Source organism: Toxotes jaculatrix, chromosome 3 (genome assembly GCF_017976425.1).
Source record: "Toxotes jaculatrix isolate fToxJac2 chromosome 3, fToxJac2.pri, whole genome shotgun sequence".
In the NCBI taxonomy this organism is placed as follows: domain Eukaryota; kingdom Metazoa; phylum Chordata; class Actinopteri; family Toxotidae; genus Toxotes; species Toxotes jaculatrix.
The window spans coordinates 10,448,272-10,474,731 of NC_054396.1; the positions used below are offsets into that span (position 1 = coordinate 10,448,272).

Below are 26,460 nucleotides of genomic sequence, written 5' to 3' on the forward strand. Positions count from 1 at the left end.
TTATTCAGGAATGCACAAAATATAGCCGTTAACATACAATCTGAGTATACTTAATTCTTCAGTTTTACAAATATCAGGAACAAAATTCTGAATCTTTTCATAAAGTATAAAATTTACACATATTGTACTGTAATGATGGATTTGCATTGAAAAGCACCTTCACACTAATGCAACACCACTACAACAGGACACAGTCACTGAAATCCATCTCATTTTTACGCTGACATTTGGCAAATGATTGTGCTGACGTAAAAGGTTTCCATACAAAAATCTGTCCTTTGTATCTGGTACACATCTGACTTGTGCGCTCCTTCAAGTTCAACCAGACCAGAAAATGTTCAGTGGAGATGTTTATACATAGTGATCATCTGCTCCCACATCACAGACCTTTACCATAAAAGTAAACTGCAAACCCATTATAACTCACTGTTGTTCAAGATATTTTGATCATACAAGAAATATATTGTATACAGTACACTTTGGCAGCAGAGTTTGGAAACAACAGCATGGAGGAGCTAAAAAAAGCTAACTTTTTTCTTTTTTTTATTTCTACGTAATAGACAAAATAAAGGCACACCAGCAAAATGTGGGCTCACAGATAAAATATGAATACAATCCCAAAATATCTACAGAATGTGCTTTTAACTTTTCCGCACTCAGATGCAGAGTGAGAGAAAATGGAACATGGCACATGGACATGGCACAGATTACAGTATAATAAGAGCAAAGTTTTTACTACTTTGAACCTCCATCTCCACCCATCACTGCCAAACTCCCATCAAACAAAGGTATCATAGAAGTTAAGTGCTTTTCAAAATTAACAATCCCAGAGATTTATGGGGCATAATGTACAAGAAGTCAAATCTTGGTGGTTTAACTTAAAAATCTGCATAATTGAGGGACTTTATCACACACTGTAAATGTCATCCTGTGAGACAAGAAAGACAAACAAAGTAAAAGGCAGATTAAGAAATGCTCTGCAATATCACTCACAGCTCATTTGAGGATGAAAGAAGATAATGAGCAGAAATGTCTGCATCACAAAAGAAACGCCAGCAAGAAATATTTAGCCCTGAAATGAATACACCATGATCAGTTTAGGCACTCCATGAAGTGATTTGTCCTTTCTGAAAACTGCATCTATCCATAATACAGTGTAGACATGCTGTGGTAAAATATGTATGTCCACATTTTCTTTCCCTTAGTTTCCACATCATTTCCTACAGTTTTGTGTGAAACATGTTGTATAAAATGGTAAATCATGGCTGGAATATCATCATAACGCGTCTCCTTCAAAGTAATTAAAATACACCTTATGATAACTCCATGCTTCTTGATTTACCCAATGACATTATTGTTCTGGTTTCATATTTCAGTCTGAAATAATATGAGTAAGTGCAACTAATTTGCATTTCAATAATATAAATAAAAAATATATATATGAGCTGACAGAGAGAAAGTTGAAATGTGTTGAATTGTGTTCATGTACAGAATTTACAGACAGTTTGATTGAAGGCCTCTTATTCAGTTCCCAGTTTGGCGATCAGTTCGTCACAGATCTTGGTGAGCTCCTCGATCTCTTGATTCTGTAAGAGACAGAAAGACTTTTTAGAAACTGGTGGCTGAGCTGACATCCCAGGACAAAAACACCTATTTTCACAATAGGTTCAATAAAAATCTCTGAATCTGTATGCAGAGAAAAGGTTTAGGTAGACAGTGTGTACTCCCACAAAATTTAAACTGGTCACATCCACTGTGATGCATTTCAAACACCAGTTTGAAATGCATCGAGCAGGGCCAGGTATTTGCTATTTGCTGAAATTCATTAAGAAAGTACAAAACAGCAAATAACATTCATTTCCCCTCTTTCCACCACATTGTGGGTTTAGTAAATAAAATGCTGCCCCCTAGTGTTCAGCTACATGTTGACAAACAAGCATTTATACAGACTCCCAGGATGTCACACTGAGATCACTGTAAATAACAGACTTTTAATATCACTGTAATCAAACAGACTTAGCTAGAAAATCTGACAGATTATCCAGTTTAACAAAACAGGAAAATGTACTTTTCCCATGTAAGAGGAACATAAAGTTTTTTAGTTCCTCTTGTTGCAATAAGTTCTGTGGGAATTGTGGTGGAGTTGTAGTAGGTCGTATTCATTTACAGTAATAATATTTAAACCTGCTGTGTTTAGCACCTTTTACCTTTTCACCTTTTACCTTTTTTCAGTTATTGTACCTTTTGAAGGACAGCTCTTTCAAGTGACTCCACCTTCATCTGCTCCTTCCTCAGGCTGGCGTTCAGTGCGACACTCTCAGCGTTAGCCTTAGTACGTACCTGGGCTATCTCTTCATTAGCCCTGTGTGAGTGGAAGAGACGGGAGACAGAGTGAAAGATTGTCAGAATCTGCCTTGAACTCCAGTGGTTTTTTTTAAATTAAAAAGCAGTCTTATGATCAAAACTTGACACTTACTTGTCCAGTTTCTCCTCAGCATGCACCTTGAGGGTTTGGTACCGTTGCTCCTCCTGCTTGATCCGCATCAGGTAGTCCTGCGCACACTTCTTCAGCACCTCCTCATTCTGGAGAGATACATGTAGAGATTATCTAGTGATCTGGTAGTTTTCATTATGGACTACACTCCATAATGAGATTTTTATAGCTCTGCTTACCTTCTTGAAGCCCTCCAGAACTCCCTTCATGTTCTCATACCTCCTGAAGAGGTCAGCGAAGGAGCGCTCCACTGAGTTGAGGTCAGCCAGGGCCTGATCCCTCTCTAGAGTCAACTGCCTGACTGACTTACTACAGGACAGGGTCTTCTGCTGCTGCTCATCCTCTGCAAACAACAGGGTTAGGATTAGGGTTAGGAGAAGTGAAGGCAGCTGATATACAGGCCTGGCAAAGCCTCACCAGTCTGTCATACCTGTCTGCTAATGTGTTGCTACAGACGCTGACTACAAAAGATCTGCAACCAAATATTAAATATGAGGATTTTATTTACATTTAAGGAAACCCATCCACTTACTTTCTGTCCCCTAAGATGTGGAGGACTATGAATGTAAAAGACTATAATTCCTACATTGTTCCTCTGATGTGAATGTTAACACTGTCACAATAAAGCTGAGACTTGGTTGACATTTCAACCTTACTCATTGTTTCCCCTCAAATCCAATGTGTTTCAGCAAAGCCAGTACAATGAATCCTCATGCAATGTAACCTTAGATTGGAATTATCCTGAAGCTGTCATTCTTTTGGATGGGTAGCCATGAAATACACATGATTTACAAAAAGCCATGTTGTGCTGTGCCTGTTGAACAAACAAAACCATACAGAAACTACCGCCACCAGGTGGCAGCAAATTACCAATCATCTGTGCAACCGTCTTCTCATATTCTGCAACTATTTTCCTGTCAAGATAAAAGCAGAAAGATGTCCTTTGTCAACATTGTGCCTCAAAGTCATTCATATTTTTTTCTAAATTTGTGCTATGTTTTGTAAACAGGAAGCAAGGTGCCTGAGTACTAGTGAGGCCTCATACCTCATCTCAAAAACCTCTGCTCTGCTCTCCTCGTACTTTCTCTTCCACTCATTGACCTCAATCTCTTTAGTGATGATCTGATTGGAAGACAGGGCATGAAGAGAAAAAAAAAAGGTAACTGATGTGTTTAGATCTAAAAAGGTTATCACCATCAGATTCAGTTCACTGGGTTTGTGGGAGTGACATACCTCTTCTCTGATCAGGGTGAGCACTGCAGCCTTGTCCATCTCACTCAGAGGAATGTTGTCCTGGGTCAGGGCTGTCAGGGTTGCTGTGTCTGTGGCATCACTGCTGGTTACCTTTGTTGTTTGGTTCACGGATATCTCACTCTGTGGAACATGCAGGAAACACCATGTGTCTGACATAAACATCTATGATCCTGATGTGTTGTAAGCAGATCCCAGGTGTCATGTCACGAATCAGTTCTTCTGCTGTTTTTACTTTTCATTTCAGACATTATTCACATGATATCTTTGCAAAGATTGCTCAGGAAAAATTTCTCGTTTGTGTTGATTTTCCCAGGCAAACATTTGTATAGCTCCTACGGTTGCGAGTGTGGTTATCTTAGATAAATATTGTGTCAGTAATAACTATATAATTCTTGAAGAAAAAATAGCTAGTAGGGCATCAGGCTGCAACACAAGCCAACTGTTGTCTCAGTATGAAAAAAATAAAAAACTCTAATTATGGCTAAAGTCTCTTATTCCCTATTGAGATGAAGAACAGTTGGTGCAAAACAAGCTGGTCATGTTTAAATATTCATATGACTCCCTGCCTGTGGTTCCTATGGTACTTACTATATCATCTTTCAGACTGCAGGTGTCCTTGTCCTCCTGATGATCTGCAATCTTGGTCTCAGGACCTTTGAGGAAAAAAAAAAAACATAATTCAGTGACAAATGACAAAGTTGTTCTCTATGTTAAAAATATACCTGGACTTCAACATTAAGGATTTGGGCTCAGTTTGATTAGTTTTCATGAGATTGTTTTATTTTCATGATGAAAAGATGGTGTGATTCTTGCCCCACTGACACAGGCTGGTTTTAATGCACAACTGTGGGAAGCAGTAGTTCCCCAGTGTAATATTTATAACTTTATAATATCCAGGACAGGGATTTTGCAGAGTATGCATGCTCTATTTTTCTTCTTAATAATGTTTGACACATTCTTGGGGCGGTGCAGTCTCCAAAATTCCAACAGTAGATGCTGAGAAAATCATGTCACTGAATCACTCTCCTTGTTCACATTTTCCAATTCAGCTGGCACAGGTCTGAGGATGCCTGCTGCTACAGTATCAAGCACTATGCATACTCTGATCTAAAACTGCCTTTCCTACGGTATCTCCTATAAAACAACATTAACAATACATCAACAGGGAACTTGTGAAGGTCAGGTGGATATTCAGAGGCCAGATATTATGACTGTAGATAAAATAATTTAGTCTGCTAGTGCCGTTTGCGTCGCTTAACAAAAACATGCACTTCTTTGTGAACACATAGGTCAGACAGCTCTTCCACTGAAGTGGGCTTTATGACAAAAACGCATATCTTTAGCCTGGGTGCTCCTTGTGCTTGTTATTTAGCACAACACTTGAACTTGAGAACCGCTTGGCAACCTGCAGCATCAGCACATATCTACTAACTTAATAACAACCTAAGTCATAAATTATAAGTTATAGCTGATTCCTATCAAAACAGACAATCTGAAACTGACTGAGAGCCATACCATCCATAACAGATACATCACAGATTGGCTGTTTTTTCGGAGGTGCTTTATTGCATTCGGGTTCTCCCCTCTCCTCCTGGCTGTCTGTGGGCTGGCCCATGATGCCAGTGGAGGCCAACTTCTCTTCATCGGTGGCGTGATGAACCCGCTGGGTGATCTCTGGTGTCTGAACCACCACCTCGTCTTCCCCCTGGGGACAAGAGAGCAAGATATGACCCACATTGCTATAGGATTTATTACATAGTTAGACAAGCACCACCTAGAAAAACATTCCGGGTGAGAGAAAAGATATTGTTTACATAAAAAGTGACTCATTATAAAAAATAAAGACATTTAGTTTAGTTCAGAATCTTAGTCCCAGAGAACCAATGTAATAACAGTATTAAGAGAATACATTCCTACTTCTTTATACTAGGGAAGTTACAGTAAGATGTTAAGGCACCTTAGGTGCTCTATAGCTATAGAATATCTTAGGTGTATCTGCTAAGCTGATAATGTTGAGGGCATGTGGGAGCAGCAGGCTAATATGTGACTGAGGTGTGATAAGTCTCATATCTGTCACTGTGCCAAGCCAGCACTGCAGAGCTGGAGACACTGCTGATGCTCCAGCAGTGTGTGTGTGGGTGGGTGTGTAGGTGTGTGTGTTTGTGTGTGTGTGTTAAGAGGTGAGGCCAAGAGGTTGGACAGCTGCTGAATAATGGACATTGCAGTGTCACTGCAGTAAGATGAAACATTTCAGCTGACACAACACTCACTCACACACACATGCACGTGCGCGCGCACACACACACACACGTGCGCGCGTTACCTGATTACACACGTCAAGCACCAAGGACTGGCTTTCATCATATTTCTGTACTTTACAGGAATTCCTACAAAACAAGCACATGGCAATAATACAACAGTTAGAATCTATCGATTGAAAATTAGTGATCCTTTAAAAAAATTAACTTATATTCACTGTTTCTACAACAAAAAAGCTGCAAACATTTCTGTTGCTTGTTGCATAGCCCGACATCAGATGAGGTGCAGCAAACATACATGTATAACCACATTGGTGCTGCCCGACTTCTGGGGGTAATCACAGGACAAGACAACCTGAGGAAGACATTTATCTCCCTCACATGCTCCTTCAAAAGTCAGTTCTGACACAGCACATGCCAGGATGAGAGTAAAATGGGAAGCGAACATGCATGAAAGAGAGAGTTGATAGTGAGAGTACTTACAACAGAAAACAGAGAAACTTGACTTGTTCAGATGTCCTGAGGCCAAGAGAAGTGGACGAAAGCAGAGATTGAGGGGGTTGCGCAACAGACAAGAGGAGGAAGGATGAAGGATGTAGGGGATACAGCAAGGTATGTAGAGGGAATGAAGAACGGGGGAAGAGACAAAGGAGAGCGAGTGAGTGACTAAAGGCGTTCAGCTAAGCATGTTAGACACTCAGCAAATAGTTTAAAGTCTGAGCATAAACACAAGATGCCGACAGCCCTTGAAAAGCTGAAACTAATTTGAACACTGCAGCTATAAACACTTTCAACAGCCTATATATAACTGGTTTGGGAATTGCATCAATGGTCAGTATGCAGTGTTAAGTGTCTGGTGTGTGTGTTCAAAGCATTGTTTGGTATGCATCCAGACACCCTCAGCCGAAGAAAGAGCAATGACCAAATATAAATTATATTAACTGAAGTCTGAATTTTTCATTTTTGAACTTCTGGGGAAAGAAAGAAAGAAAGATTGCAAACATATGGGTGGAAATTTGATCTCAGGTCATTTCTCTGTAGACTTACGTGATTGTCCTCTCTTTGCTTTTCTTGGGAATCTGCCGCACTTTCTTCTCACTAGACGAGTGTCCTGCTTTTTGTTTGCCTCCGTCTTTTACTTTTTTCTCAGGCTGCTCAGCACTACTGGACAAATCCTCATTGCTCAGGGTTTTGGAGGATTTAAAAGGGTCCACAGAGTCATCAAAATTATCTGGGTCAAAGCTGTAGGAACCCTTAGGGAGAACAGGAGAGTTGCTCACCTTGCTATTGCTACCAAACGGATTGAAGTTCGGGTCATCCCACTGACTGGGATCAAAGTTATATGCTCCTGTCTTAGGAATAGGAACATCGTCAAGGTTCAGAGGTGCAGAAGAGTCTGAAACTGGCAAAGAAGTTTCTGGAAGAGGATCTGAAACAGGTTCTGATATTGATTGGGAAATTGATTCTGGTGCTGGTTGAGAGACTGGTTCTGACACTGTGGGTTCTGGTGCAGGTTTGCAGGGACCCTCTGATCCTTTGGGCCTTTGCTTCTTAGCTGCGAGTTTGCTCATTGTCTTTTTTCCACCTAATTTCCTTGGAGGTGGCTTGGTGACCGACCCCTCATCCAGACCAAACTCCAGAATCACAGGTTTGGCCTTTGATGCCGACTCCATCATCTCTGCTTCTGCTGCTGAGCTGTCCGCACAGACAGGCAAAGAGCTACCAAGTGGCTCAAGTCTGGGTAGAGAGTTTGAACCGCACGGAGGAGGAGAGTTTTGTATTTTTGATCCACCGCTGGTAAAGGGGTTAAAGCTGACATCCAACTGGTCAAGGTCAAAGTTGTATGTGGCCTTGGGAACAGGAATATCTTGTTCTTCATTTGTTTGATCCAGATCGTTGACTGAGGCCTTCATTTCCAGAGAAGGAGGCTTAGATTTTCTGGTTTTAGTCTTTTGAATAGGTTCTGTCTGGCTGGGGAGGCCATTGCACTCTGGTTCTGAAACAACAAAAGTTTTTTCCTCAGGGGGCTCCAGAGCTTGGCTGGGTTCAGGTCCACTGCTCTGTACTGAGTCTGGCATTGGGGTTGGAACAGAAGCTGGTGCTAGAGCTGGATTCAGATCTGGGAGAGGATCTGCAACTAGAATGGGGACTGGGGCTTGGGATGGCTCAGTGGATGGTGCTGTGCATTTAGCCACTTCATGAGTTTCCATCACTGAGGATGAATCAGGGACAGGCACAGAGCCCAAGGCTTCTGGAAGATTCTCTGTTTGTTCTGCTTCCAGTGTCTGCATGTTTATTTCTAGTGGGCCACCCATGGGGGCTGCAGGTTCACCCTGACCCATGCTGCGCCTGAGCAAAATATCTTGATCCCTTACAGGAGCAGTCACTATCAGGTGCTCCTCCAGATCCAGGTCTGAAGAAGAAATGAGAGAAAAAAAACACACAAATTAACCCTAAAAAACATATGAACATGTTCAAAATGCATCAAATGACAATCTCTCCAATCAAATCGAACCTCAGATGAAGGTGATATCTGATTGGCTCTCTGAAAGCAGGTTACTAGCCAGCCAACTGTTCCAACTGCTGCTGTTGCCATGGTGATGTTGTACTATGAGAGCCATCACATTTAAACCGAGAAGTGCATTAGAAAATACAAATAAAAAGCGCTATGATTTGTTTTGTGTTGTGTGTTGAGGACAACAGGCACAGCGGCTGCCGTGGTGCTGTTATTACCTCTAGGGCTGTCTTCGACACAACATATTTCAGTATGCCTGTCATACTCGCCATATTCATGTAATATTAGGTTGCTAGGAGACTAGCACAGCCTACTGTGTTTCTACCTACTTCCACTCACATTAGCATGTCGCCTGAGTGTTGTATTCAAAGTATTCCTGCCACCCAACATGCCCATGCAAAGGTGTCCTCATCCATGTCCACATGTACATATTCAATTCAAATGTTTTGTTGTAGAGCTCTTGTTGTTCTCTCACTTTTGTGTTTGTGTAGAGGCAGAACATGTCACAGCAAGAATTAAACTCACTCAGCTGCAGAGCCTGTTTGCAATAATACATAAATCTTGCAGTCCTGCATTAATAAGATTGATTGTTTTTTTTTTTTTTATGCACATAGTAGTAGTTTTGTTATCTTGACCTTTTTCAATTTCTTTAGAAAACTAAATGAGAAACACCAAGTTGTTTTTAAGCTTTGGGACTTTATGTCACAAAGTCTTCAGCTATCTGTTAAATATTTATTAGGTGTCATCATGTACAGACAGACGCTGATGTAGTAATGGAGACTTTGGATGGGCGCAGACAAACACAGCCATCAGCATGTTTACATTCAAAGAAGCTTCTAGAAGCACTTCAGTTCCCGTCTGCCAGGATTCAAACTTCCTCCTCCAACAGCTGCAGGAAGGTATGTTTGTGGTTGAAACAAAAGTGAACTCCCTCCCTGTTCCATTCTGGTTGACCTTTGCAACATACACTTTTGCAAAATGTTGCTGGAGCTGTTTTACCGGAAGGTTTTACTACTGCCAAAAAAGCAGCACCTTCACGTCAGCATATGGTCTCCAGAAAATCTCCTTAAAAACACAGTTGGTTGATGGTTTCACCCCGATAACAAGCTTTGTTCAGTCACTCCCCTCACTGTGACCTCTGTCTGTGACCAACACAAAACAGGGTGATCCAAAGCTTTTGTTGAACCTGCTGAATTTCAGAGCAAAGGCCATTCCCACACTCTGCCACTGACTCCTCCTCTTGGTGTTCAAATGACAATGACAGTGCTTCCGCCATCATCACACCCAAAACCCACCCAAAATCCCAACTCAGTGTGCATACCAGCTCACATACCAAGCATGCAGGACTGCTCAAGTATTAGGTAACCTTAGGTACCTGTAATAAAGCGATGCATTGTGCATTTGATAGCATATACTACATAAGAAATTTGATTACTTTACCAACTTTTCATGGAATTTATAGTTTAAAAAGACAGGAAAATTCTTATTGAAAGCTAAAATGCAGTCGTTAGGTACATTCCTGAGACAGCAGACTGCATATGCATCCAATTACTTTGGCATGGTGAACTTGATACACCATGTACACAGTTCAGATACCACAGTGGAATTCATATATACCTGTTTATACGTTTTTTTCTTTCGTCGAGTACAAAGACAAACACATGCACACATGGAATGTCTGAACATTTAGTGCAACATCAAAAGACTTGTTTCCATGGTAACTCTAAGGAGGGACATTGTCTATTGTATGTGCTATGCACTTGAAAAAAAAAATTCTGTTGTGTTTAATATTTATAATGTTAATGAGAACCTTTATTTATCCTGCGGTGTTACTTTAGCATGTTTATGTCTCGGACACCTTATGCCTGCTGACTCCCTTTGTCTCCGTCTGTTATTTGCTCAGCAGTGGCCTCACCTGTTTTGTCTGCATCAAGATTGTTATTCTCCAGCTCTCCTGGGATGGTCGGAGGGGCACGGACAGGAGTTGCTGCTTCAGGAGTGTCAAAATGACCCTCTGAGTCAGAGCTGTGGTAGGCAGAGAGAGAGAGGGACACAGACAGAGAGAAAGAGAGAGAGAAAGAGACAAGGGGCATGAACTTTCCAAAAATGCAAAAGATGAGAGTGGAGGACAGAAAAATCCTTATATAACTGAGTGATCATGTTACAGCTACCGAGAACAGGGGATATTACAACTAATGATGCCCTAAAGCAAAACAGTGGTTTAGCAATGTGAACCACAACAGACCTTAACAAACCTGCATAAACAGAGGTGCACTAACTGTGCAATGTGTGCAAGTATATGGACAAGTGTGGTGCTATATTTCTTTTCCATCTCAAACTTTAATCCCACAGTGATATTCCTAGATTCCAGATGCTGTGGGATTCATGGCATCGTGGCTTGTGACCCTAAAAAGCAAATGTATGTCTACTTGCAAAGCCTCATCACAGGTTGCAGTCCAATTAAAGAGTGGTGTCCCCATCATTTGTTGATTCATTTGAACAGAGGCATGAGGAGGTAAAACCAGACTGTATTACATTAAAAATCAGAGAGAGGTCTCTTCATCTTGCACTCTGACAGACAGAATTAACCACCCAGCTTAGGCAACACTGATCTAAGGGATGATGCCACAAAATCTGTCAGCGTGTGTCAGTTTTGCATGTAAATCTGAAATATACTAAATGTAATCATGCACACGATTTAATATCTTTAGCTTTATGTTTCATCAGATTCACACCAGTCAGTGAGAGACAGTGTAAAATGTAGATAAAGTGAAAGACATATAGAGGAAGAGGAAGTAGAGCGGCCTGCTGTTTCCTGTTAAATTGTAAGCAACATAAAGTTAGGGTTATAACTTACGAGCTATAAATGATGTTTTCATTTTGAGTGAATGCATAAACAGTGCACCTGAATACAGTTTACAACATGTAGTACATGTACCCTTTCCAACACTAACTCTTGATTTCTGCATTACTGTGTAATGACATTCAGTTTGATCTGATCACTTCAAGAAGTTACAAAGATATCGACATTACTCCGGTTAAATAACTACTAATCTGCTGAGATAGTAAACAAGTAAACAAACATGGATTCTGGCATTTAATGTTTTAACAGACCAGGGTCGTGATACTGTATCTGGTCAATAAAATGTTAAAGTGAGGAAGTGAGCACAAAAAAGTAGTGGTGGATTTTTGCGTCTTCTTGGAACAATGACCAAGATGATAATGATAATGTTATCAAAGCATACATGAGGAGCAGACACACAAATGCCACAATGCCTGGAGCATGTGTCATCCTTGTGTGTTTGCAGTGATTACATCATTAAACTAAACTGTACCTGACTGCAGTGCTGGAGAGTGTGTTATTTCTTTAAAGCCACAGAAACGAGGATGTGCCGTTGAGGCTGATCAAAACATTCATTTTGAACAGTTTAAGTCATAGCCACACCAGAAATGTGCATGACAACTGAACACATTTGTGCATGTGAACAACAAAATGTCATTGTAGAAGAGACAACAGATACGTTTTTCTCCTCTCTTCCTCTGTCCATTTCATCTAAACCTCATCGCAGTTCCTCAGCCTGACATGGTAGACATTCAAGACACACATTCATGCACACACATGTAAAAATGCCCCTTCCTCCAATCCAGTCAGTGTGAATCACAGTGTCGGTTGTCTCTGGGCCCCGGCACAACACTTGCCTGCAGCCTTGAGATCTCTCCTCCTCCTCTTCCTCCCCTCTCTCTCCACGTTGCTCCCTCTCCTCGCTGGCCTCCTGCCCCTCTTCATCCTCCTCTTCCCCCTCTCCCCCTCTCACCGCCGTCCACGTCCATTTGGCCCATGACACAGGTGACAGCCAAGACATCACTCCTCTTTCCACAGGGGTTCCTAAACCCTCTGTTGGACACACTGATGGCCAAGGATTGGTTTCCTGGACTGATCTTTTTCTCCGTGTTTCGTCCTCAGATTTCCACCATGCCAACAGCTCTCACATCTTTCCACAGAGCTTCTCTCTTCACATGAGTTCCTAGTTTCCCATGAAAGGAATGAGACATTTCTTTTCCACACTTTCTGTTTTTGATTTTCTCAGTCTTAAAATCACAAAGACTTCAGCTGCTTTCTCTATCTTCTTTTTTTTCCAGTCACGCTCCTTCTCCCCTTTGCCTCTGTGGCAGAATACCACAGCTCTGATCAGCTGGTTTCCAAAATGCTGTTCTCACTCTCTCCTCTTCTGAACCCCCCTCCAACCTCTCCCCTCCACATCAGGCCAGTCCACTGACAGAAAACGCAGAGGGGGAAGGCAGGAAGCTTGAAAGCAGCTCTTCTGTAACTCAGCTCAAGGAGTTCCCCTGTGGTTGGAGAATGGTACTTCCCTGTCAGGCTGCTCTTCCACTCTGAACCAGAAGGAGGGTGTCAGAAAACAAACACAGGAGGAGGAGGAGCTGAACTGTTGGGGCTCCACATTTTATAGCCCAGAGAGAGGTTAGGAATGTGGGGCTGGATCTTAAAGCCTTCTTTGCTCCCCCAGGCTGTTTAACAGTTGACTGTTTCTCCCATCCAGTCGCAGGCAGGCATGCGTGACCAGAGGAACCAGTTCTGTTGGACAGCCTCAGGTTATCTACCTGGCTGGATTCAATTTGTCCGAGGTAAAAGTACAGACCACAGAACTGACAGGCAACCATGGAAATCAATGCACTCATTAATGGCCGGTAAAAACCATCTGACACAGGTACATTATGGGTGTAAATGAAGGGAAAGAGGGTAAGGGTGTCTGAAACACCTCAGTGACCGGAGAAACAGTTTTCAAGTATAACTAATGCTAAAAAAAACCAAAGTCATTCACTAGTGTCAACAGAGGGTTCTCCATGTAGACGCTTGTATGACAAGCTTCTGATACAGCTTCTGTGCTTAAAGAATAGATTCACCTTTGTTTAGATCCAGAGTCTAAACTGAATGTAGCATAGTCCTCTGAGCAAAAATCTGTTCCAAAGATTAACCAGAGCAAACATGAGGCTTCAAAAGCTGCAGTTGGTCAATGGGCACCTTTAAAGTTACACTCTGATAAGCACAAAATGAACTCTTTTTGTTACTGTGCCTATGCTGCAGCTCTGCAAGGACACACTGTGCAGGGAAAATAGGGCATTTTGTTCTAAAGTGGACACACCTTTGAAAGAAACCTACACTTCTCCGTAACTCAGACAGCTGAAGCCTCATGTTTGCTTCAGCTGAACTAATAAGTACATTTTTTTGAGGTATTTTAGAAACAATGTCTGCATTACATTGTTTGTCCACCCATGACCACAGAAAAGTTGATTTGTTTATGTTGAAAAGATATTACTAGTGGATGAGGGATTGTTGTTGTATTCTTTAAATTTGCACATACTGACATCAGTATCAGCCTCAGAAATCCGTCATTGACCAGGATGTACTGTGGATTGTCTTTATGACGAGCACTGAAAGGAATGATTAGAGCCGTGAGCCTGATTATGTCGAAGGGAATGGTCTCAGATTATGATACATACAAAATCAACTGACAGTGAAATGCACAGTACATCAGCAAATACCTTATAAATAGCTTATATGACCCATGTTTGCAGCAGTGTTTACAATGATATTTTAGTTACTTAGTGTTTTTAAAGTACATCTGTATGGTATATCTGATGTTTTGGTGCTGTGATTCTTGTCGTATCACAGTGTTGCTCTGTGTTGCTTTCTGATATTGTGCTCCAGTGTCAGAAACTCAAAGGTTTGGCTTGGCCACACAGCAGCTCAACTCCTCCCAAGTTCCCATCGAGGAGCAGACACACAAATGCCGTCAGTCAGCCTCAGAGTTTCCACATTTGACCAGAAAGGGTGGAGTTTGTCCTCTGCCCACTTATTTACTGTCTGGGTTTGGTGGAACTTGTGAGGCTTTGTTGAGAGCTGATCAGTGCATTCTGGGATCCCACAAGCACTGATTATTTTGTGGTAATAGTCAAGAGGTAGCTCAAAGAGATTATCACTGGAGCATGAGCAGCAGTTTGTGCCTTTATTCTGAGGAGTTAGTGTCTTTTTCTTGTCTGTAAAATGTTTGCTCACAAAAGCACCTTTCCTGTTTTTTAAGTTACGGAGCCACAGCGGAGACCTTCAGCAGCTCAGGCTTTTTAGAACAAAAGACTCCTGTCTTCCCATGTGTTATGAGTGGTAATGTTGGTCAACAATCCCTGCTCAACAGTTGGATCACATGTGATTAATAGATACAGCTACAGCACATTAAAGGGAAGGTGTGATAGACAGCATCTGTTTTAAAACAATTAATTGACGTCTAATAGTGGAAAAAGCATTAAAGACTTTGTTTCCATGGATTCAATGTTTTTTCCAAATGGCTCTCTGCACCAGTGGTGAGGGGCCAGTGAAAACTCATGGTAGCCATAGAGGAGCGCTTTAGGACTGTTGCTTTTCTAGTCTAAAAATGGCATCAATAAACATCGGTAGGTAGCGTGTGACACACACAACTGTGTGTGTCTCCAAATAAAAGACCAAACCATTCTTAAAGGCTGCTCTCCAAAAGGGCTGCTCTCCAAAAGGGCTCAGATTTCAAACACAGTGGGAGGAACCTGAAAGGCTTTTTTTTTTTTTTTACTAAAAACTACACTAATACTAGAAGGAAAAACAATCTGGCCTCCGCAACTTACTGTGGAGTTTTTCTTAGTTCACACAGCAACACAAATTCTGCATGTCTCATTACAAATGTAACTAATGACACATTTATGTTTAGTCTTACTTTCAGCGTGTCTCAACATCCAGTAATAATATTTTTCCAACACGACTCCTCAGTGACTTCACAGCTCAAGCGTCAAGAATACAAGGATAAAATGTGCTTATATGCAAATAACATATTTCACTGTGTCTGCAGCATAATACTTTAAATACACTGTTTCCATAAATAGAGAATGTGTTTCAGTTTTGGAGGACAATAGTGGAGCCACACTATTACATAACAGCTCTTCCTCTGGAGCCCAAAATAAGTGCAGACACACGGAGAGAAGGCCTGGTCTTGGCAAGTGTCAGTAAAAAGAATGGGGGAGAGGTTGACGGCAGAACAGGAGAAGGAAGGAAGTGAGTCAAAATGTGACCAGAAGAGAAGTTATGTGTGTGTTTGAGGAACAACGGAGGGATGGGAAGGACAAGTAGAGCATAGGCCACTGACAGAGATGATGTGTGTATCAGCTGGCCTGTAATGTAGCATATCGTAGTCCTCACTTCTGCCTTATGAAAACAACAAGGGGATCTAACATGTCAGCCCACAAACGCAAAGCAAATATGGACAGCTGGAAATTACACAAACTGAACAACAAGCAATGAATATTCATCAGCCCGCAGAAAAAAACTACTATCAGTTGGTAGAAACCGTTTAGCTTTGACTTAAAGTTATGACCACATCCTGCCAGAAATGAGCGCAAGCACCTTCTCCACTGTCAATGGTATTGTGTATACCATGGCATTCCTCTCAATACTACTCAGCTGTCAGAAGGGAGAATGAGTGTGTTGTGATGACATCTAGTGACCAAAGTGCATAATAACACCTCGACAATACAACATGAGAAACAGCCATTGCACAAAAGGCTGTTTACACATTCTGAAAGCAGTAAACATAATCAGTTCAAATACTCGATTAACGGTGCTCATACACAAACCTAAAATAAGCATATGGAATATATTATGCAGTACAAACTCATATTCAACACAGCACACTAAAAATGCACATATGTACACATGTACAGTTTAGTTATGTACAAGGTATTCAGGCCCATTCATCTAAATATAAGTCAGACCTTATTCACAATGCACACCACTGCAAACTGGCCAACGAGAGCATCAACCGGCCATTATGATGACATGAACAATCCATGAATACTGTGTGGGATGCATGATGTATTAAAGTTTTTATGGTACCAAAACAACTTTTAAACAACTTAATTCATCAATTTTCATAATACTCAGTATTTACCTACAAATATAAAGGAGTGGAAGAGTGTAAAAATTGAGACAGAGCGCTGTTTAGATTTATGTCACTTGTTGGCCCCCGTAGTGAAGTATTTCGTTCGTATACATAAATCAATATGTTCGTAATAGTGCACTTACTTTGAAAAAAGGGAAATGGAAAGAAAGGCAAAAGATAAATGGGGTGTTCCGCATTTTCTCGTTATTTAAAAAGTATGAACATGATTCGCCGTTGGGTGGCGGTAAAGCTCTTCGCGATGTGGTAGACCCACGGAGGGAAAAATGAGTCCGCTAAACCTGAAGAAGAAATACTTCCGCTGTGACGCGGTTAGCTTGTAGTAAATGGCGGTCGTGAACAGGGTGGACTGTAAACGTTTCCACGGTTATAACTCTAACTGTCTAATTATCTTCAAAACATGTACTCGACTGTGTCGGAAATGCAAGGTGGTTACAAGATGTTTATTCTCAACTTTCAGGTTGGTTCATGTGCCGTGCCGACAGGAAATTCACTGCCAACGAGGCGAAAACGAAACAAACGGTAAGGAGAACAGTGTCGTCTCAGTCAGTGTTAGTAAATATAGTTATAGAGCTTTAATGAACATTTCATATTTCAGTATCTGTGCGATAACCCTTGTAACTGGTGTACTGCGTCCAGCAGACAGGCGAGCTAGCTGCCGTTATATGTTAAACTCTACCACCCGTATTCTGCTCACGCGAGTAACTGACAAATGTTATATCAACGTGCTCAGTTTGACTAATGGAGAACGAAGATGGAGCAAAGGACGCGGAGTCTGAAGTGGCCGAGCTGCGTCTGAAAGTGGACTCGCTGAAGCAGGAGCTCAAAGAGTGCAGAGCCGAGCTGGCGAAGTTACAGAAGCAGCTGAGCCAGTCTGAAAGGCTGCAGAGGAGCACAGAGAGCTACAATGAAGACCTGAGGAAACAGGTCGGTCCAATTGTCTGTCGATCGACTACGTGATTAATCGAATAATTGTTACAACTCTTATTGAATAATTGAAAATGGAAATGTTACCCAGATTAGATAGGGTGTAGCTTTATACACCCTGAGGAAACATTTTGATCCCAATATTCTTGATATACAAATGCACTGATGCACTCAGATCCAAAGACACAGCCTAATGACCTGAAAACCTTGCTGTGTTAAATATAATATCTGCTCTGTTTTTCTAATGGTTATGATTTTAGTTACTGGAAGTCTTAATTTTGTAATTTTACTAATTTATGTTATATAAATGTCATCATGTTAGGTTTCAAGAGTGTCTGCTAATTAAATTAATCTGAAATATATTGTTTCAGGTTGATCAGCTGAGCGCAGAGATTCATGAACGGAAGAAGAAAGATAAAGACAGAGTCAACTGTGAGACTCAGACAGAAGAATATGTGTGGACAGAAACTGGTGTGTTACTTTTATATGTACGTTAAATAAATTGGATGACCATGTTACTTAATCAGAAAGTGAGAAAATTGTGGCAAATATGTTAATATTATCTTCCAGATTATTACAACTACTACTATGGAAGCTATAATCAGAACCCTGAGACAGGTGACGCTCAGGAGGTCCTGAATGCAGCAGCAGCAGCAGTGGATGGAGCTGATGCTGATGCCGATGTCAGCGAGGCAGCAGACGTTTCAACAGCAAATGAAGCAGCAGCTGCAGAGGACTCAGGTCAACCTGACAGCAGTGTTACAGTCACAACAGAGGTCAGCTTTACTAAAAAGTTATTTATTAGTGAGCTATATTAAAAATGTTCTTCATCAAAAGTGCATTTACAAATACTTTGTGTTTTTAGTATATTAATGGCTCAAAAAAAATTGGTATCAATGGTTCAACTAATCGAATAATTGGCTAATTGTATCAACACTAATCCCAAATACTGAAATAAGCTGATACTGCTATGGGTGTGTATAAACTAAGTTAAGAAGTTTACACTTTATGGATAAATATATGATGTTGTCTCTTCCAGGAGGGTGATGCAGGATCTATAGCAGATATGTTGAGGGCCACCGCTGAAGAGGCTATGACACAGACGGGGTTTGTCTTTGATGAGACTACAGGGATGTACTATGATCACAGCACAGGCTTCTACTACGACTCGGTTCGTCAGCAGCTTTTATGAAAACTTTGTCTATATCAGAATTAAATTTAGTTTTTTACAACAGACATTACATAGCAATCATTTGATCTTGTATATGTCTTTTTTTTTTTTAAATCTTTCTCAGGCCAGTCAGTTATACTACGATGCCAACACAGGCATTTATTACTACTACGATGCAGAGAGCGGACGATACCAGTTTCACTCCAGGATTGAGGTGCCTGCTGCACAGACCGGTGCAGAGTCTTGCACAGATAAGAACACTGCTGAAAAGAAAGGCAGGAAATCCAAGAAAGGGGTCAAAAAAACATCACACCAGGATGATAAGGTATGTAAGGTTTTCTTTCACTGATGTATGGAATTGAGTTGTCATTCTCTGTGGCTGACAGCTGGCTTTTGACTTTGTAGTTCCTCTTAAAAATCCTCTTGACTTTGATGGTCTCAGTCTTCAAACGCTTGCTTTTTGTATTAATTTGAGGCTAGTTTACTAAAAGATTATTCCTCTGACCTAGGTGCAAGAAGTGACTAGCTCATTGGCTAAAATGAAGATTTCTTCTTACTGGAATACTGCTTCCCACAGAGGTACACTTTTAATACCAACATGCAAAGCATTTAAAAATATTCCTGGTTATTTTGAATCTGGGACCTAGATGCACAGCTTCAACCATCACAAAAGGTCTTTTTACACATTTACAAAAAAAAAGACTTACAGTTTCAATAAGGCAGCAGCTTCTGTCATTCATACAAGCTACACCTGTAATAGTATTGAAATGTAATCTGACTCTATCATCAGTTCCTGTCAGTGAGTTGAGAGTGTAACGAAATCTGAAGTAACCTGTCACCTGTGTGTGTAAATCTGGGTCCAAACTAATATCTGGATGACTGAGGATATTCCTGTTAAACTCGAAGTAATTTTGGTGGAGGTCTATAGTGAGTTGTCTTTGAAGACTGAGACCAACACTGTGCCAAAAGACATGAGATATAGTACAAAGCCAGCTGGCCTGCCGTCAGTGAACATCACCGGAGGCGGTAATCACACCATTGACTGTCTGATGGCAGGAACCCATACTTGATGATATTCAGTTCGAAGAAGAAACTGACAGGGTTGAACTGCAAACGTCTAAGAGGACCACAGAATCACGAAAACTGAAGCGAAGGTCTCGCAGTGCAGACTTGGCTCCACGTCGGGAGGAGAGCGACAAATCTTCGTCAAAGAGGAAGAAGCAGAATAACGGTTCACACCACGATGATAAGGGAAGATCAAAGAAGAAGAAGAGGAAGAAATCAAAATCAGCAAAGCACAAGAAGAAAAAGAGCCCGGCTCGGAGGGATGACTCGGAGGGTAACAGTGAACCGGAGGAGGGAGAGATCACAGAGTCGGAGAGAGAAGAGTGGGAGTCCACTCCTTCGTTCTCACCATCTTCTGGCTCCTCCTCCAAGGAAAGCGAAGAATCAGAACCAGAATCAGAGACAGAGACTCAGAGTCAGGAAGGTGAGAGGCAAAACAAGCCAAATTTAGCGTCTGTCCTGGGCCTGTTCACGTGCTCACTATTAGTTATTTGGGAAATTTGCTCTTAGCTGTCAGTATCTTTATTGTTTCATGTGTTCCTAGCACTCTCTCTGAAGCCATCATACCATATCTTGACTATTTTGGGGTGTATTTTTCTTGCAGTGAAAGACATTTGGCCGCCCTGTGTAAGAGTGACAGTGGTCAGATCTCCAGTGCTGCAGGTGGGCACTCTGTTCATCATCACAGCCGACTCTCCAGCCACCATCGGCAGGTTTGCAACACTTTCTCTGTTATCATGACGACACGAGTATGTCTGAGCTAAAGATTGATACTTTCATACCAAGGATTTAATACTGACTGCATGCAGTTTCAGAATGGGGAAACGTTAGTGCTGAAGCTGCTATACTGAGCCTCATGGCTCTGTATTTGGCTTTAACCTAGAACTGAAAAATACACCTTGTTTGTGAGTAGTGTCTCTCTGAGTGAAAGTATGAGTACTTGATCCCCCTGTATGTCATTATAATGGCTTAGAAAGCTGTTGTTCTCTTGCAGAGAGAAAGATATGGATCATGCAATCCGAATACCAGAAATGGGAGTCAGTAAGGTACCCCTCTTCACTTTTATGTTTCCCAGGGACCAAAATAATGAATTTGTTTCATGTAGGGTTATGTGATGTATCTAACTGTAAACGGTGTTTGGTTCCAGTTCCATGCAGAGGTTTACTTTGACCAGGAGCAGCAGAGCTATATGCTGGTGGACCAGGGAAGCCAGAACGGAACGGTCATCAATGGCAACCGAATCTTACAGGTCAACATTTTGTCTCAGTTTGCTGTCTCTGAAATAAAACAGGAACACTGCAAGTTAGCAACGAGAGCATCAATGAATATTTCTTCTGCAGCCCAAAGCCAAGTGTGAGCCGCACGCGCTGATACACGGTGATGAGGTGAAGATGGGAGAGACTGTGCTCTCCTTCCATATCCACTCAGGCACCGATACCTGTGATGGGTGTGAGCCTGGTCAGGTGATGGCTCACCTCAGTAAGCACAGGAGAGAGGATAAGGCGGGTGAGCAACCTCATAAGGAAACACGTCTACAGAAAAACAAGGACAGTGTTTTTGGTATGGATTCATAAAACAGCAGTGATAAATTTAGCTTTTTTCCCCCAAAGGCCCTGCTCTCACCAAAGAGGATAAAGAAGCTCTGAGACAGAAGGAGCTAAAGCAGATGAAGGCCAAATATGGCCTGCAGGTGAGTGTTATCAGGACTAGCAGCAGACAGTTTTAGTTTAAATCGTCTTCTTCTCATTGCACGGTCTGTCACCTCTGTGCTTTTCTGTAAACAGAGCAGTGAGTATGAAGAGGCCAAAGCCCTGAGAAACCCCAGATACAAGGACCGAGCCGAGTCTCGACGACAAACAGTGGGCAGCGAGGGGGTTTTCCAACGAGACGATGCACCCGCTTCTGTTCATGAGTAAGTCTGCTGTCTTTAATTGATGCCGATTAATTGATATAATGGATGCAAATCTTAATTGTGTGTTTTTCCTCTCAAAGGGAGATCAGTGAAGTCAATAAAGGACGGAAGATGTTGGAAAAGATGGGCTGGAAGAAAGGAGAGGGACTGGGCAAAGAGGGAACTGGAATGAAAGACCCGGTGAGACCACTTTACAAGCTGGAGGTGTCTTACTGGCCCATCTGTTTTTACGTAGGCATACTCTCAGACAGCAAAATAATTTGTCATTCTTTTTCATTAATTTCCCTACAGATTGAACTGAAAATCAGAAAGTCTCAGTCAGGTTTGGGAGCTGGAGCCACCATGTCGGTAGACAATGTCTCTATGAGTCGATCAAAGTCTCAGAAGAACTGGGAAAAAGCCCGAGAGAGATTCGCTGATTCATGCCAGCCTGACATGTTGGCACACAAAACACAGAACAAGTCACCCAAAGCCTGGGTCAGAGCAGAAGAGACTGAGACCACAAACACACAGACAGACAGCCAAAGTTAGGGATCAGCGCCAGAGCATATATTTATTGTGGACATTAAGAGCTGAGTGTTACTATGACTCTGTCTGTTCTTTAGTGTGTTGGCTGAAGAGCAACAAATTAAGTCTACACTAATTTTCTTTTAGTGCCTAACCCTATGTTCTGAAGGTATCTGAAAACCACACTGTATTATTTTGATTTTTTTGACTGTGTCTAGCTTTAGTCAACACAAACTAAAGACACTTTAGTCTGGTTTTCATGCATTTTTAATTTTTAACATCTAAGCATTATAAGACCACAGCTGTCGCCATCTTTGTGTGCAGTCATCATGTTTACAGGTGGCAGCGTTTTTTTGTTTTTTTTTAAATAAATGGTAGTGCAACAGGTCAAGTGGCTAAATCAACAACAGCTTAACGAGATATTTTGGGCAGCGGAGGAAATTGTTTTGCTACAGTGTGTGTTTCTACAGATGTATGCAAGTTACTGAATAAGACTGCATTAAAATCTGTTTGTCCGTCTCACATTATCCTTTAGCTGTTATTGAAAATGAAGTACATCTCATCATTGTTCCCCTTTTTCAAAGGTAACTTTTTATTAATTTTAATCTTAGTTTTGTCATCATCAGATATTTTCTTTGTCCTAGTTTTCATCGATTAAATGAGCACTACTGAAGTATTGTATCACCATGAATTTTTCCATCCATTTGTACGAAACTAAATAACTGAACAATAATAATGTGGGATGTTTACAGTCCACAGCACAAGGAGTGCAGTTATCAACCTGAGTGTTTCACAGTTCAGTGTATCTGTGGTCCAGCCTACAGAGGGCAGATCTGCCACAGAGCCTCCCAGAGCACAGAGGACATGGATCGCCTCAAGCAAATATTGACACGGTGAAGCTATATTTCTCACAGTGAGATCATACTGTGATGAGACTGTTCAGACAATCCCATAAACTGATCATGTTAAACCGGTCACAGTTGCTCACTTTTTAAACTGTTGCACATTGAATCTTTCATCTGCTCAACATTTTGGTTCTGTTTGATTCACTGCTTATTACGTAAGATCGGATCCTATTTTATTGTCATTGGTGTGTTTGCTCAAAAACCCAGAGACGCACATGCACGGCCACATACTTGAGTAAGGCCAGTGAGCAAACATATTTTACAGTCCATCTGTATGCCCTCTTAACTGTGGATCCACTTTGAGGGTGTGTGAATATTTGCATGTGTGTGCAAGTGTTCGCTTGGACACAGGCCAGCCTTAGACCAGATGGAGATTGAATGCAAGTGTAGCCTCAAGTATTTTACATGATATATATTTCCATGTATTAATGTAACTGCATACAACTTCACAAATATTGACTTGTGAGAGTTAAAAAGCCTCACGTTGTTAGTTCAGCTGTAAGCAACACAGATTTTAAGTCAACAAATTAAAGATGAATTGATAGATTGTACTGCATTGTAAAACTCTCCCATCAAACGAGTGATACGACTCACATGATACTGTTGGTGTGACTCCTTGAGCTGGCTCGCCTGCTGCTCTTCTTCTGACTTATTGTGCCACCCATTTTGATCTTCCCTCTCTCCTCAGTCGATGGACAGACACCGCCACCAGTACAAGTGTGTATTTCCCTCAGCTAGTACGCATACTCTCCTGAGACTGTTCAGAGGGCAGAGGTGGTGCTCCGTTGTCAAGATTTCTTCCTCTCGACAGGTAGGTCCTCTTGTCCCTCCCTTCTCAAGTCTCCTCCCTCAACCTGCTGTCATTGAGTGGAAGTAAACTTTCAGCAGCTGATACTGGAGTGTAATAAATGTTCATCAGCTTGTTTCCTGTGTGCCCGTATTGTACTGGGTAGAAAGTCTCAGCCATAAAAAGATGTTGTGAGTCATGAGATAAAAGTGGGAATTTGTTCTTGTGTGAAGATGTGGCTCAGGGCTTTTGAGAGATCTGGCTTGACCAGTTCCTGACAGTGCGAGAGCATTCAGAGGAACACAGGGCCACTGTTCTTTCAGTTTTTTTTTTCAGAAGTTATGCAAAATGTGAAGTGATTCTTAAAGCCTTAGGATAAAATCAGCAGATTTGAGTATTATCCATGGTTGTGTTGCATTATAATGATATTATACCAGTAACTGATTCTCTTCTGTTCTGCAGGCCGTGTTGATATGCATTTTCCAGAATGCTAAACTGAACAGTGGAGTGTATAGATGCTATGTAATCTGTGCAAGTGCATGTTAATCTTGCAGAGAGTACACTTCACTTTTCTCATTGGGAGAAAATGTGACTGTTCCTGAGCTGACTGTTTTTCTTTGGCTTGTACTCTCACAGGCAAGTGGCAACAAGTTCTCTTTAAGTTTTAGTTTGAAACTGAAACAGAATCTGGGTTATGTGACAGACAGAAACAGTTTTCACATTCACTGTTAGTTTTGTTCTCTATATTTTTGAGGACATTTTGGTTTGAAGCAGGAAAGATAAAAGGTCAAATATTACCAGCTGTGATGAGAGTTTTTAAAGTTATAACCAACTGGAAGGTTTTACTGACTCTTGAAGATGCCTTGTTTTTCATCCTGTCCAACTTTGAGCTGAACACAGGTCAAAGGTCAAGGAGCAAGAAAAGGTCATCCCCTCTGTCATACCACACATACATAAACCCAACCACACAGACTTGTAAAAAACTGTGGTGTGTACTGTTTTTTTGTTGTTTTTTTTTTTTAAAAGATCAGACAAAGAAGAAAGCATGTCATATCTGCAGATAACAGAGGTGTGTCACTCACTCGTTACAGTGGTGTGTTTCAGGTATTCAGTCCTCACTCCCAAACTCGATAGTTAAGATAAGTCAGATGTTACTGATGAAAGAAACTTCTTGCCATAATTTGTGTTTTTGCCTGGTTTAATTTACAGCTACAGTGCCACGACATATAGCATACAATGAAATGCTTATTTTACTCTCAGTATGCTGTTAAACTAGTAATGGACACTTTAAGATATTTAAGAATTGAATTAAAATTATAAAATTAAATAAAACAACATTGAATTAAATCAGTTAAATAGAATTGAGTTAAAGTTGGATTCATCATCTAAAGATTTTATTTAAAAAACAATTTTATCAGAAGTGGAAAGCTAATTCTTTGGTTGGTCTTGATCTGTCATTAAGTGAAGCCTGACATCAACTGGTAGACTGTGAACACTACCAGAGTCTGTGTGCTGTAGTCTTTCCCTGCTGTGTGTCAGAGTAACCACGAGGTATAATAGTAAGAGCAACTCCTTCATCATCATCATTCATAGTTTCCCTACATGGGACAGGACCTCATTCATTTCGATGGCTTTCCATTCTGGTCAAGGGCTGGGCCAGGCTGTGCTGCAAGCATTGGTCAATGGAGCCTGTAATTTTGGAAAATATACCTCAGAACAACAGTTCAGTGAGAAATACGTCATGACGGTTTCACTATTTAAAAGACTTGAATTGGAGTTGCATGTGTTTAGAGCTTGTCTGCTGTGTTGCATTTCTCAGAGCTGACCACAGCTTGTTGTGCTTTGAGAAGCCAGTAACAATGTGTTTATCAGAGCGGTTCAAACAGCTGCGAGGCAGAATAAGAACTTGTGCAATATATGGTGTACGCATAAACAGACACAAAATGAAGACAATAGCTTTACACATAGATGGGAGATGTCTCTTTGCAGTCCACTCTGTGAGTGGATTGCAAAAATGTGGTGTACAGATCAGGAAATGAAGAGGGAAACATTTTGTACAAGATGAAAACAATCAGGATGAATGAGGTTCCAAATGAAGTTGCCAAGTATGTTTTGATTGTAAGGACCAAGTGTGTTTTGAGCAGAACTTTGATGCCTTTGTGCTCTTTAACATGTTAGATATAACTAGATATAATACTGTAAATATTCCACTGTGGTAACGCTTTCTAAAGGATATTGAATAATGTTTGTGAAGTCTCATTCAGTTACACATTCTCTCTTTGATCCAGACAAAGGCAGAAAATCACCCTCCCCAGCCAAACTCAGCACACTTTCATTTCACTTTAGCCAGACCATGGCTGTCTGTTGTCCCCTCTAACTCTGTGTTATCGCAATCTCAGTCTGTGACTGTGATTCCATTGAGAGGCATGAGACCAGAAGTGACACAAGTCAGAGGAACAGTCCTGTGTTGACTCAACAACCCCCCCCTCCCCCCGTTTCCAACACACACTTCACTTCCGGCTCAGTCAGCCCTCCCCACCATGTCCGTCTACACTGCTAAATCTGAGCCTCTACAAATCAAAACAGACCTCTCAGGCTGAAAAACACAAGATTGTACTATTTTAGAAGTTGACTGTGATCCTTGGATGGCAGTCAAAAGAGAGTCCAG

The 26,460-nt window shown here is 41.3% G+C and overlaps 3 protein-coding genes across 6 annotated transcripts in view; 2 read left to right on the plus strand and 1 right to left on the minus strand.

Annotated features, from left to right (window-relative positions):
* The window catches only part of tacc1 (transforming, acidic coiled-coil containing protein 1), a 27,878-nt gene continuing 1,418 nt past the window's right edge, over positions 1-26,460 (minus strand). Inside the window, exons 1-13 of one of the 3 annotated variants that reach the window (XM_041034687.1) lie at positions 23,600-23,751; positions 10,437-10,546; positions 7,054-8,419; positions 6,072-6,135; positions 5,264-5,453; positions 4,337-4,401; positions 3,728-3,868; positions 3,540-3,616; positions 3,365-3,408; positions 2,674-2,837; positions 2,477-2,583; positions 2,242-2,362; positions 1-1,586 (exon numbers count right to left, since the gene is read on the minus strand). In XM_041034687.1, coding sequence (XP_040890621.1) covers positions 1,521-1,586; positions 2,242-2,362; positions 2,477-2,583; positions 2,674-2,837; positions 3,365-3,408; positions 3,540-3,616; positions 3,728-3,868; positions 4,337-4,401; positions 5,264-5,453; positions 6,072-6,135; positions 7,054-8,419; positions 10,437-10,546; positions 23,600-23,670 — 2,586 coding nt within the window. In that variant the 5' untranslated portion in view covers positions 23,671-23,751 and the 3' untranslated portion in view covers positions 1-1,520. Of the gene's footprint in view, positions 1,587-2,241; positions 2,363-2,476; positions 2,584-2,673; positions 2,838-3,364; positions 3,409-3,539; positions 3,617-3,727; positions 3,869-4,336; positions 4,402-5,263; positions 5,454-6,071; positions 6,136-7,053; positions 8,420-10,436; positions 10,547-12,220; positions 13,129-23,599; positions 23,752-26,460 lie in introns of those variants that run through there. The other 2 variants (XM_041034686.1, XM_041034688.1) reach the window with 2 other exon arrangements.
* Positions 16,830-22,619, plus strand: aggf1 (angiogenic factor with G patch and FHA domains 1). 2 transcript variants are annotated; one of them, XM_041034690.1, is made up of 15 exons: positions 16,830-17,040; positions 17,252-17,445; positions 17,817-17,916; positions 18,016-18,221; positions 18,485-18,616; positions 18,741-18,941; positions 19,126-19,195; positions 20,286-20,394; positions 20,676-20,727; positions 20,829-20,930; positions 21,022-21,187; positions 21,292-21,371; positions 21,466-21,593; positions 21,674-21,773; positions 21,885-22,619. In XM_041034690.1, the coding sequence occupies exons 2-15, from the start codon at positions 17,260-17,262 to the stop codon at positions 22,122-22,124; spliced, it is 1,872 nt and encodes a 623-aa protein (XP_040890624.1). In that variant the 5' UTR covers positions 16,830-17,040; positions 17,252-17,259; the 3' UTR covers positions 22,125-22,619. The 2 variants fall into 2 exon arrangements, with proteins under 2 accessions (XP_040890624.1, XP_040890623.1); XM_041034689.1 differs by lacking the exon at positions 19,126-19,195 and adding an exon at positions 19,673-20,105.
* Positions 22,892-26,460, plus strand: part of LOC121179716 (neuronal vesicle trafficking-associated protein 1-like) — a 13,825-nt gene continuing 10,256 nt past the window's right edge. Inside the window, exons 1-2 of the mRNA XM_041034693.1 lie at positions 22,892-22,993; positions 23,694-23,816. The gene's annotated coding sequence lies outside the window, so the exon portion shown is untranslated. The remainder of the gene's footprint in view (positions 22,994-23,693; positions 23,817-26,460) is intronic.

Bases quoted from the DNA above. Each gene is read 5' to 3' on its own strand.
- aggf1 (XM_041034689.1), top strand. From the start codon at position 17,260: ATGGAGAACGAAGATGGAGCAAAGGACGCGGAGTCTGAAGTGGCCGAG. The intron at 17,446-17,816 runs GTCGGTCCAATT...ATATTGTTTCAG, and splicing joins ATGAAGACCTGAGGAAACAG to GTTGATCAGCTGAGCGCAGA. The intron at 17,917-18,015 runs GTGTGTTACTTT...ATTATCTTCCAG, and splicing joins ATATGTGTGGACAGAAACTG to ATTATTACAACTACTACTAT.